General features: G+C 42.0%; 1 protein-coding gene across 12 annotated transcripts in view; it reads left to right on the forward strand.

Annotated features, from left to right (window-relative positions):
- The first annotated feature begins 723 nt into the window (after positions 1-723).
- The window catches only part of odad2 (outer dynein arm docking complex subunit 2), a 73,075-nt gene continuing 61,138 nt past the window's right edge, over positions 724-12,660 (forward strand). For 8 of the 12 annotated variants that reach the window (XR_001424561.1, XR_001424554.1, XR_001424555.1 and 5 more), the window contains exons 1-9: positions 3,077-3,174; positions 3,641-3,860; positions 4,423-4,580; positions 4,867-5,026; positions 5,207-5,313; positions 5,796-5,932; positions 6,402-6,518; positions 9,364-9,548; positions 10,070-10,198. Coding sequence is in view for 2 of the 12 variants with exons in the window: in XM_015029080.1 (XP_014884566.1) it covers positions 3,649-3,860; positions 4,423-4,580; positions 4,867-5,026; positions 5,207-5,313; positions 5,796-5,932; positions 6,402-6,518; positions 9,364-9,548; positions 10,070-10,198 (1,205 nt within the window). In the remaining 10 variants the exon portion in view is untranslated. The other 4 variants (XM_015029079.1, XR_001424558.1, XR_001424563.1 and 1 more) reach the window with 4 other exon arrangements.

Genomic DNA, 12,660 nt, shown 5'->3' on the forward strand with positions numbered 1-12,660 from the left:
TTGAAAATTTAAATTGACATTTGTGACTGTATACAAAATAGACCAGCAAATATTGCAGGAAACATATTGTGAGGGAACGCAAAGGTTTTGCGAGGTAATGCAAAAGAAGAAAAAAAACCCACGTCCCCTAGGGGGCTCCGAAGTTAAGAATGCCAGAATACGTGAACAAGAGGTTTTTTCAATTTCTGGTCGTTTTAGACCTTTTTGTAAAAACAGCACCACATACTGACAAAAACAAGAACTACAACCAGTAGGTGAAAAAAAAAATGGTTTGCAAAATATATTTTTCACCAAATTACTGAAACACTATATACTGTCACTGGAAGTACTTAACCCTGTTCTAAAATACATACATTCTGAAAGTATGTCTTTAAAAATACTGTAATTATTTGTTAAAAATACAGAATTTGGACATAACCTTCTATTTTTGTCTGTCTAATTATTTTTAATACACTAAAATAATATCAAAACAATAAACCAGTATTCAAGTCGCTTTTTACTCTTGAGAATAATTCTTGACTACTATAGCCACCTCTGTTCACACCTGGATGTATTTTTTCCTTATTTTATTTGTTTTTGAGATCAATAAAGTATTTTTGAATGGAACTGAAATTAATTTTGAAACGAATTTTAAATTTTGAGAAGACGTAATTAACGCAGTAAGATACAGCATAGCAGTATCATAACTGCTTACAGGTTTCCCTGACCAGCTTGGTTTCCCTGGTAACCATTAATTATTGTCACCTGCTGACGATTCTACCGAACCACCTTGTTAAATTACGGTAATGTTATATTTTAATGATATTAAAACACTTTTACAATGGACAATAACTAGTTTCTACCACTTCGATGTGTTCAAACTGCCTTCAGCTGAATACCTGAGTTTGTTCAACGATAGTTGAGCTTCAGCTGCTTTCTGTGTCAAAACTGTGAGCTTAGCGAGAATATGGCTACTAGCTGCTCCGCTCGTAATTGCAGCTCGTGTTATTTTATTTGCTATACAAGACTGGTAAAACCAAGAGACAACTATTTATGTCAATTTCCTCAGCTTGAAGTTCTTTCTTCAGGAACCACACTGAACTGAAGCGACAGTTAAGTTTTTCCTCCAATTTGTTCTACTTTTGAACTTCAGGAGGCGCTATTGGGTTGATACTGACCAGGGCGGCCAAGTGGACCAGCTCCAGAACACCGGTACGAGCACAGGCAATTTGGAGTCCACGCAACTTACCGGGTATAAGGAAATCCTGGACTTGTTGGGGAATTTAGGTTCCAAACACCCGCAGGAGGCAGAACGTGTTTGAGGAGGCGCTTCAGTGGAACACCACTTTAGCGAAATCTGATTTCAAAGAAGACATCAGGTTAGTCTAATGATGAACTGGCTGCTGCTCTCACTATTATCTGTCTCACTGAGGCAGGCTGTCATCACTCAGTCTCTTAGTGTCAACACAATCTCAGAAAGTTCGTTTTCCTGGGCTCTGCTGTAGCAATTCAGACTCTATCCAGCTGAATAGCTTAGTTTTGTTGCAATTAATTTATTTTCCATCTTCAGTGAAACAGAGAAGGTTCCATTTTTATATAATCAGATGTTCTGGTCTGCTTTTATTGTGTGATTGAAGCTGAACCTCCAAGGTGTGTAGTGGAGAAATGCAACAACCAGATTAAACATTCCTTCCAGTGTTTTGGAGCAAGAGGCAAGGCAGCTACATTCCTGTGTGTCAAGTTAAATTAAGCATAATCAAATCAACCTTTCATTTTTCACCTTTTATTTCCTTTTTTTTTTTTTAGGCGAAAGCCATTATTGTCTTTTTTGTGTGNAGAACGTTGTGGAAAATCAGAGAACACTGAGATGAAAGACCTGCAGAAGAACTTGAACGTTCATCTTAAAGCAGGACCTTCCAGGTTGTGGTGAATAACTCTGAACTGAGTGAACCTTTGGGTCTAAACAGAGAGAGTGAACACAAACAGAATATTTTCAGTCCTCAGTGTTTGTTTGCAGGACAGAGCCAAACCAGGAGCAAGAGAGGAAACAGGCTCTCAAATATGAGCTGAGGTGGATGATCTTATTTGCTTATTTTATTTTTTCACATGTGCTGTCATTGCATTGCATTTCAGGCTCACATCAAGAAGCTGTCTGCCTACATGTTTTAGGGCAGTTTTGCTTTTCAAAAACCCCCCAAAAACATCCCAATGGCATGATTGACTTCATTAAATCAGAGGATTTGAGACAATATTAACATTGGCACTGTAAAACAGGTCAGAACAGCTAACGTTTCATTAGCTTCTGTTTGAAACTTTTTGAGTTATAAATGTGGTTTGTAACAAGTTATGTTTTGTTTAACTTCTTGAAAAAATCTTTTAGTATTTGTTTTACTACATCACACTTTTTATTTTTACTTGGGAATGCTATTATGAAATATCACTACTCTTAATTGAATATAATTTCTGGACACTTGACCCACTGTAAGTTGCTTTACTAAATGAAGAACTAATATGTTTTAACCAAAAAATAATAGACAGACCTACTGTTCTAATGCCATTGTTTTATCTGCTGAGCCTGATGTCCCATTTGTTGGTGAAGTTAATATATAGTAAACACCATATACTGTCACTGGAAGTACTCCTTCTAACACATTACCTACTTCATATTAAAAACAAAATGGATTTTTAAAGGTGATTCCTCTGCCTGAATTTATTTTGAAATATGTTATTTGTATTTTTTCCCTCTTGAATTTGTTCCTTACCAGAATTTGCACACAACTAACGATGTTGTCTGTCTGATAGCATTTCAGTCGGTTACTCCAGTCGCCTTTTACCAAATATATAATAATAATAATAATAATAATGATGATAATTTATTTTAATTATTTATATATTTTTTACAATATTATATATTATATAATATAAATATTTTTCTTTTTACCTTTTTACTCTTATTTGAGAATAAATCTTCGGCACTCTACCCATCTCTGCTCAAATCTGCTTTCATTATTCCTAATTTCTTCGTGTTAAAATTAACCAGAAGAGGGAGTTTAGCCCAGCTCGTCTTCTGTTGTTCTTGACTGTATCATAGCAACAAAGAAGGGACGCTGGAACGTGCCGCTTGGTTGCCGTGGTAACCCTTGATTATTGTCACCTGCTGAAGATTCCACAGAACCAACTTGTTACCAAAGTACGGTAATGTTACATTTTAAGTAACGTAAACACTTCTGTCAGGGAATATAAGTAGATTTTAGCATTTTACTATGTTCAAACTGCCTCCAGATGAGTATCTGAGTTTGTTGTTCGACGATAGTTGAGCACCAGCTGCTTTATGTGTTGAAAGGGTGAGCTAGCTTAGAGAGTGTCCATGCTACTAGCTACTCTCTAACCGTCCTAACTGCAACTGACAAGCTTTCATTTTATCTGCTCTGTTTTACAAACGCACAATGCTCAGTCGCTGAAGACATATGTAACATTATAAAAGACTCGCAAAACCAGAAATGGCTCATATTTATATTAATGTACTGCAGTACTTTATGGTTAAAATACTCAGAAAACAGCTTTTCAGCTGCTTGAAGTTCTTTCGTTAGGAGTCTGTTATTTACACCGATACTGAGCTGAAGCGACACTTGAGAGTTTTTGTTCTATTTCTGAACTTCAGGAGGCGCTATGGGGCTCATACTGACCAGGGCGGCCCAGTGGACCAGCTCCAACAAACTGGAGTCCACTCCACTGAACGAGTTTTTAGTGACGCAAATCCTGAACTATGCGGAGAAATTTGTTTCCAGGCACCCGCAGGAGGCAGAGCATGTGTTTGATGAGCCGCTTCAGTGGAACACCTCTTTAGTGAAATATGATTTCAAAGACGACTATATCATCAGGTTGGTCTAATGATGAACTGGCTGCTTCTCTCACTATCATTTGTCTCACTGAGGCAGGCTGTTATCAGTCTCTTAGGTCAACACAATCTCAGAAAGTTCGTTTTCCTGGGCTCTGCTGCAGCAATTCAGACTGTATCCAGCTGAATAGCTTACTTTTATTGCAATTCATTTATTTTTCATCTTCAGTGAAACAAAGAATGTTCCATTTAATATCATCAGATCTTCTGGTCTACTTTTATTGTGTGATTGACACAATAACCTGCCCGGTTAACAGTTGAGAAACAGTCCATCAGGATTACACATTCCTCCCAGGCTCTGACACACTGTTAACACCATTTGGTTATTTCATGTCTTTTAGTAATAGATTATGAGAAACATCTTGGTGGACTTTTGTAGCATGTGTCCAGTTAAATTCAGCCTAAACAAGTCGAGTTTTCATTTTTTACTCATTTCAATATTGCGTAGATGAAAAGCATTTCCATCTGCTGGGTGAAATTTTGCCTGTTTTCTCCAAAATTGTAGGCGACTCATTTTTTTTCTCTTTTTTTTATTTCCCATGCAGTGCCATAGGTGTAAAGTCCCTTGAAAAAGACAGTGAGGGGAAGCCACTGTTGCAGTTTTTTCCACCTTCTATTTCTGTTCGTACCTTCAGCCAGCTCTCTAAACTGCTGCATCTGGCAGATGACAGGAAGCGTCATGAGGTCCAAGTGTGTCTAGAAGGTAACTGTTTCCATCCTAAGCTGTCCAGCGTTCCTCCATCACCACCTGATCTCATTTGTCTGTGTTCCTGCTGGCACTCTGAAAGCATCCAATTATGTTGCCTTTGGCACTTTTTCATTGATGGCTTTTTACTTTAGCACCATAGACAGAGATGGTAATATGGACAGTATTTGTCTGAGAAAAGAAAGTGGAACTGATTTCCTTGGCTCTGGGGATGAAATTATGTAAAATAATAACTATCATTGTTTGTGTTTGACTCTGTAAATGTGATCTGTTCTGTGTGCAGAAAATAGAGACCTCATGGTTAAGATTGTTGGTCAGAGTCTCGCCAACACATCAGAGGAAGACATCTCAACTCTGGAGATAGATGTCAGAGTCAAGCTGTTCATCCTGCTCAGAAACACTGATGAAAAGATCCTCAACAAGTTTGTTGGAGAAATAACAAAGTGAGTAGCTCTCTACTTAGACACATCTTCACATTCCATCAGACCATGACTACTGTCCTCATTCAGACTGATCTGCTATGACCTGTCTGACAGAAACAGGCAGCATGATAAAAGATGGTACCATGACTGAATCAGATAAGATCTTTGATCTGTGTTTATCTTTCTACATTTTGACTCCAGACAAGTCAAGCTTTTACCCACCGCAGTGGAGGAGGAAGTGGAGTTCTTGAGACAGTACTGCACTGAAGGGGGGAAGAGGCTGCTGAAGTCACTGAGATACACATCAGGTTGAAATCTTCTTCACATTTCACTGTTAACAGGAATGGTGGCTTTTCCATAACAAAAATATTAATATTGTGCAGCTGGAGCCAACATGGAGGTCATCCTATCTGACAGATTCTGGTCTGCAGATGCTCGTTGTCTAACTGAAAACAAAGCCTGCAGCAGCACAAGTTACCATGTCCTTCTGCTCTTCAGCAGCATTGATTCAAATACTCTCCAAGTGAGGTTGAAGTGAGGCAGTGTAACTGTGGGACCAAGGTTCTTAGTGGATGATTTACATTGGAAATGAAAGTGTGATTCATGATCCAGAGCTGCTCTCCTCAGAGCTTCTATTCTATCACCATCAGCTGCCCAAGCTTCTGTTTCCATCCTTGGCTTCCTTTGACTTCCCATCCTCCTCAGTTCCTCCATAGGAAGTCTGGAACATTCCTGCAGGTTTTAAATGGCCCTGTATGCTCACGTTTAGTGTGTTTCTCTTTTCTTTCAGACTATGAATTTCCAAACGGCTGTCGCGCTCCACCTTGGAGACAGCTGCTCGGTGAGATTTGTTACGTTGTTATTGAGCCATGTGACGCTGAGGCGCTGTACATCACCTGCAGCTCTTCTGGAGTCTTTCTTAATGCGGTAAGAGTAGAAGGAGCAGCAGCATCAGGCAGTAAAACAGTGCTGTTGACTGTAGGTGAAATTGTTTTTCAGGTCAGGTTAATCAGTGTATTAATGTGCAGTTTTTCATTTAAATCATGAAATGTAATTAAAATTGATCATGAAACATAATGTGTTGCACGTTCCTTAATCTAGAGAAGAGTTTTGAATCTCTCAGAAACTGGAAGGATAACCACATTATCCCTTTTTCTGTCTCATATCATCCATTATCTGATTTTTAATGAACTGGAAACACAATTTGAATTTTAGAACTGGCTGTTTGCTCATGCATTTGCAGAAAAAGAAATGCTGGAATTTTTAGTTTTTATGCATTAAATAAACAAGGAATAAGAAATGAGTGTTTGACGTGCTGATAGGTAGAGACTGTTTGGTTTGCATTACTGCTTTATTATAATTAATGATCACATTTTGTTGAATGTTTTTACCACAGGGGCTGGACAAAGAAGAAGACGAGAGTCTCTATGAGAGACAAAGTGATTATTATGAAGACATAGCGACTCTTCTAAAGAGGGTATCTCCACATTTTGAAGAGAACGTGAAAAAACAGGTACAGTTGAAAAGATGCTTCTAAGCTTACACACCAACATGTCTTTTCTCAAACCTGTTTGGGGATAAATAATTCCTATTTGTCCTTGAAGAAGCTTTGATCTGAACCCTGCTGCTGCTGTGACTGAACAGAGTGAGGAGTGAGGAATCAGTCACTGTGCTACTGTGTGGTTGTCATTGGGTTGAAACATTTCTGATCTGCTTTCTTCCAAGTTCAGTCAAAACAGTAGAGGCTTGTTTAGGCCAATATACACACATATTGTAGAGGCACATTTTCCTCATTTCCAGACACTGAAATATGTGTGTTTTATTCAGTAGTACTATTTCCTACTGAAGTAATTTGACAACATAACAGATGACCTCAATAATGGACTCCATCTGTTCTTAAAACACTCTATTAATCATTTAGAAATTTGATCTTGGGCTCTCTTGCTCACACTGTGATGGAAAATATGCCATCATCACAGGATCATCGGATGCTTGAAGTTTTCTTTCATGCTCTCCACCTGATTTCTGAGGATCAGCTCTGGTTTTAAACTGAAGGAAAAGTTTCCAAAGCACATTTTTAGAAAAATCCTTTTATTAATGATATAATTCTCAATAAATGGAGATTATCATAACATATATTTAATTTGATTTCTAAAAACTGTGATGCATATTAGGAAAAAAATGAATAATCTGTCTCAAGCAACAAATCTTTGTTTGGTTTGATTAATACTGCTGTCATGCATCAGTGAGAATGTACAGTGATGTTGGGGATCTGAAGCATTACAAGGAGATTAAGAAGATCTTTCAGAGATTCTGTTTGTGGATCTTTTCTTTTTTCTTTTCAGTCCTTGAACCCATTCCGTTTTTGCAGACAGTTGTTGGTTAAAACCTTCACACTTACCTAAGAATCATCTAGAAAGGCATCTCAGCAGAGGGAATGACGCAGTGTTGGATCTACACATAACAGAACATTTAGACTACTATAAATGAGAACTTCAGAGGCAGGTTTCTAAGACTGAATGTTGTTTTTTATTTGCTCAAGTATTGCGTTGAAAATGAGTCAAAGAGCAGACTAGCAGACCAGATGAAGGTCTGACTGTTTGAGTAGAAAGGAGAGGATAAAGAACTGAGGCGTTCCTCAAGGCTGAGACGCATGCCTATAGTCACCTGTTGGTCCTCAGTTCATTTCCTTCAGCTGTTAGACCTGGAGGTGTCATCGTAGGTAGTTGTGGGGTTAGTCGAGGCTTCAGCAAACCAATGAGTAGTGCCAGAGTGAGCCATGATTAAAAAAGACATTTAGGCTTTAATGTTTTATGAGTTCTGTGTGGAGGGTGATGCCTAAAGACTGAAGAAAATAAAAATGATGGAGAGCTGCAGTAAAACTAACTGTGAAGGAGTCTGTGGTGGAACAAATCATTGTCTGGATCTGTTCCCCTTAGATTCCTTCATTGCTTTGATCCATACAGCTCACTGTCCTGTTAGTTTAGATTTTTATCTCTGCAGGATATATTAAGGCAGTTGTTTGCTGATAATTCTAGTGAAATGGGACAACAAGCGCCATATCTGGGAGATATTTAGGAATTACAGTCATTCTTATGGACAGGCTCTCTTCAGGGTCTTATTGATGAAACAAAGTTGCATCATTGCAGTTCCCTCGCCTGATGGCAAAGCAGAAGCTCAAACCCACAAAGCAGCAGGCAGAGACACCAGCAGCGGATCGCCAAATATGTCTGTTTGTTGTTGAAGTTTAACCAGCAGTGCTGGACCAGAGGATCCCAGAGGATCCCAGAGGATCCCAGAGGATCCCAGAGGGGATGTTAGGTCACCTACAAATAAAATGGGTTTTGCTCAGAACTCTCCAACATCACTCTCACTTACAGCGTTTCAAAAGCATCTGGAACAGAGTTTGATTTTATTCTAGGGAGTGTTCCCTTCAGCAAACACATGGCTCTTGTCCATTTCACATATAAGCGAATTACAGAATCTTGGTTAGCCTAATAAAGTCTGCCTGTTAGTCTGTGGTTGGGGGAATTGGCTTGTATGTTTCCAGTAGCGAGTCACTTTGTGTTTAATGAGAGACGATGGGCCGTGCTTGGCTCCAGCTAATGGTGAACCCAACCTGCAGACGTACATGTTCATTCCTTTCCCTGCCCTTAACAATGTGCAGCTCCTAACAGCCAATCACAGTCTGAGCTGTTCCTGCAGAAGCAGGTGTCTGTGATTAAACTGTGACCTGCTCTCCATTCAGACAGGGACATTGGCATTTTTCTACAGGCTGTAAAGTTTGCTGTTAGAACTTCAAATCCTCCAGAACCAGAACCAGAATCAGACCGGAAGAACAGCAGCTCAGTTCAGACTGAGCTGGAAGCTTTTAGCTGGATTCTGAGGAATGGGATACGTTTGTCATTTAATGATTAAAGAGGGATTTGTGCTTTGGAAAGCTTTGGGAACTTGTTCTTTTGTTCCAGTTCCTCAGTAAAGACCCAGTCCTGATGCAGGCCTGCAGATTGTTCATAAGGGATTTTATGGGAGTTCAGGGTTTCTCGTTTGCCTCTAATAATTGCTCTGTTGTTTTCATTTCACTCTTCTTGGACTGACATGACAACACTTTGTTAGACATTAATATCCTTTTCGTCCTACAATGAAACGTAACTAAACTCTGATGTTGGTTGGGACAATATTCAGAACACATCTTCACAAGTAGCAGGAATCAAACTGACCATTTGGGTTTAATAAGTAACATTTGCAGAGTTTTACAGACGTATTTTACAGATTTGTTCCATCAAGATTTATTATATTTGACAAAAGGGAATCTTTGGTCTCTATTTCTAATCTCTGTCTTTTTCTGTCACCATCAGTATTTTGTAGAACAGAAACCTCGTAGGAGTATTCATCTTGCACACGTGGTTTATGAAATAGAACAAGCCCAACCTAAGACGCCTGAAGAACGAGAGTGGGAGAAACTACAGCGAGCTCTATACGGCAGGAAGAAACGTGAGCCATGTCAGAGATGGAGGAATCTTGGTGTGCTGAATATATGTGGGTAAGTGAGAAGTGATGTAAGAAAAGTGGCTTTAAATCTGACCAGACTACCATGAAGAGAGCGAGGCAGTGATCCCTCTGTTAGTGCAGAGGAGCTTTGGAGCAGAAGGATGCCGAGCTCTCTCCACATCTGCTCAGCATGCCTGCCAGCAGTCACACTTTATGAAGAGATGATTGGATGCTTTATGAATATCAGTGGTAATATTCCTGATGGCTCAGTGATCAGAGTTAATAAAGACTTCATAGTGTGGGAACCCTGTCTGCCCAATTACAGACACCAAACCAAGAGAAGTTGTGAAAAAAAACCCAGCGATCACATCTGGTCTCTGACTGATAAATAGATCTAGAAAGAACTGAGCTGTTGCAGCTGGAGCTTTTGATAAGTGGACACACTGGAGGAGAAACTGGCTCAAGTTGAAAGGATCTCAGTGGCTAAAAAGTACCAGCCTTGTCTCAAATTGTTAAATAATGATGATGATAAAAAATAGAAGCAGTTATGACTCTTATTTGAAATTATTGCAGTGCAACAGAGGAAGAGGAGCTCTTGATGAGCCCTGCAGAGAGGAAACGACTGGGATCCAAAAACAAAACCATGATGAAGAGTGGACTCACAGCAGCATCTTCAATTGGACTCACAGCTTCCCAGAGAAGGTAAGTGCTACAGATTATCATTTCCCCGTCTGGGTCTAGAAAGAGAAGTTTTTTGCTTCACAGGTGAAAATGTTCCCAGTTTACAGCATCACAGAAGAAAGAAGCTTGTGTTTTGTTGAATGAAAGCAGCAAAGGCGCTGGAACTTGCAACTCCGACAACTGTAGCAAATGTTTACGTGGCAGCTGCAGCAGAAGTGGTGATAGAAATCAATTCACAATACATAAACAAGAGATAGTCAGAAACACTGGAGGAAACAAAAGTTACTACTGTAACTACGGTTCTATGAATCCTGGATGACTGCTAGAGGTGGTGTTTCAAGCACTGAATGATCATTCTTGCGCATGCGCAGATCGAGCACTAATGACAACAAAGTCACCTGTGACCTGCCGGGGACCCACGTGACTCTATATAGTCACATGGCACCCGGCGTTCAATCCCTCAACTTTCTCGCGAGAAGCAAGGATTCCGAGGGACCAAGCACTCTGGTGGTCATCCGGGATTCATAGAACCGTATTTACAGTAGTACATTTCATTCTATTTCATCCCTGACCGCCAGAGGCGGTGCTTCAAGCACTGGATGACGTATGCCAACAAGGTCACGAGGAATTGGCAATATTCAAGGGACAACCATTACGTCACTCACCCTAATATGATCTCGAGGTATGCTACTCCAGAATTCCTTGAAGGGGATGGGGCGTAGCCACATTCACCCTGTAAAACCGAGTAAAGGTACTGGGTGATATCCAGGAGGCCGCATGGCATATAACATCCAACGGCACCCCTGTCATGGCAGCAAACGAGGTCGACATGCCCCTTGTAGTGTGGCACTTCACTCCCGCCGGCAGTGCCCGGTCCTGCAAGGCAACCTTGGAGATCAAATCCACAACCCAGTGTGCAAGTCGCTGCTTAGAAAGTGCCTGACCTTTCCGTGGGCCAGTGTAACAAATAAAAAGGCTCTTCGTCCTTCGGAAGGATGCCGTAGCATTTATATATTCCTCAAGGGCACGAACAGGGCACAGTGGTTAGGAGGAGCATCCGGTGTCAAACCAGACAAGATGGAGCGGCTGGGTACTGCCTGCTGCCAATGACACTTTAGGCATAAATGCCACATCCGGCCACAGCGTAACACCTAAGCCATCAGGATTCCACCGGCAGCAGGGCTCGGCTATCGAGAGAGCCTGCAATTCCCACACGCTTTACGGAAACCATCGCCAAAAGGAACGCTGTCTTCAGTGAGAGCCATTTGAGGTCCGTAGATGCCAGGGACTCAAATGGGAGGGACCGAAGAGCCTCAAGCACCAAAGAAAGGTCCCATGCTGGTGCCACAGGGTGGTTGGATGGGTGGAAATGCCGAGCACCTCTCAAAAACGGTACAACATCCTTGTCTCGACCCACCCAACAACCATTCAGCCCGACATGCCAACAGGAAATGGCAGCCACATACACTTTTAAGGTAGATGGAGACCGTCCCCGGTCCAGTAATGCCTGCAGGAAGGTCAGTACGTCAGAGACTGAACACTGCACCGGGTCCTGCCCTTTATCACGGCACCAGGTCACAAAGGCTGCCCACTTGTTAGCATAGACGGCTCGCGTGGATGGCGCCCATACATTAGCCATTGTATGCCCTACTGACCCAGTGTATCTTGAAAAAGTGGGCCCCGGCCTTGCAGGGGCCAAATCCAGAGCTTGAGCCAGTCCGGTTTGGGGTGCAAAATCTGACCCCCCCCCATCTGGGAAAGAAGATCCCTCCTGGAGGGGAGACGCATTGGCGAGCTGGAGCTGAGCTCGTACAGTAGAGGAAACCAAGTCCTCGCTGCCCAGAAGGGGGCCACCAGCAGAATCCTGTGCCCCCCTGACGAACCCTCAGGAGAGTCTGAAAAAGTAGGCTGAATGGTGGAAAGGCATAAAGGAGGGTCCGGGGCCAGTCGTGTGCCAGCGCATCGTGGCCCAGAGGACCGCTGTCGTCCAAGGAGAACCAAAGGGGACAGTGAAATACGTCCCTCGAGGCAAATAGGTCCACCTCCGCCCTGCCGAAAGCTGTCCAGATGCACTCCACCACCTCCCGGTGAAGTTTCCATTTGCCTGGAAACGGCTTCTGACGGGATAGAAAATCGGCCGACACGGTCTGTGGCCCGGGGATGTAGGCTGCCCTGAGGCTGGTCAAGCATGGGGCTGCCCAGACCAGGAGCCGCCGAGTCAAGTAAAATAGTTTCCTGGACCTGGACCCCCCCTGGTGGTTGATGTGAAAAACCACAGAGGTGTTGTCTGACCTCACCAGCACATGCTTCCTCCCTAAGCCTGGAAGAAAGCTCCGGAGAGCGAGAAACACAGCCTGCAATTCCAGGAAGTTGATGTGTTCCCGGCACTGCCGCGGGGACCATGTCCCCTGTGCCACTTGACCCCGCCATGTTGCACCCCAGCCCGTGGAGGATGCATCCGTGAACACAACTTCCCGACGACA

This window comes from Poecilia latipinna, unplaced genomic scaffold (genome assembly GCF_001443285.1).
Source record: "Poecilia latipinna isolate Pla-1442-1.1 unplaced genomic scaffold, P_latipinna-1.0 Scaffold143, whole genome shotgun sequence".
NCBI classification, from domain to species: Eukaryota; Metazoa; Chordata; class Actinopteri; order Cyprinodontiformes; family Poeciliidae; genus Poecilia; species Poecilia latipinna.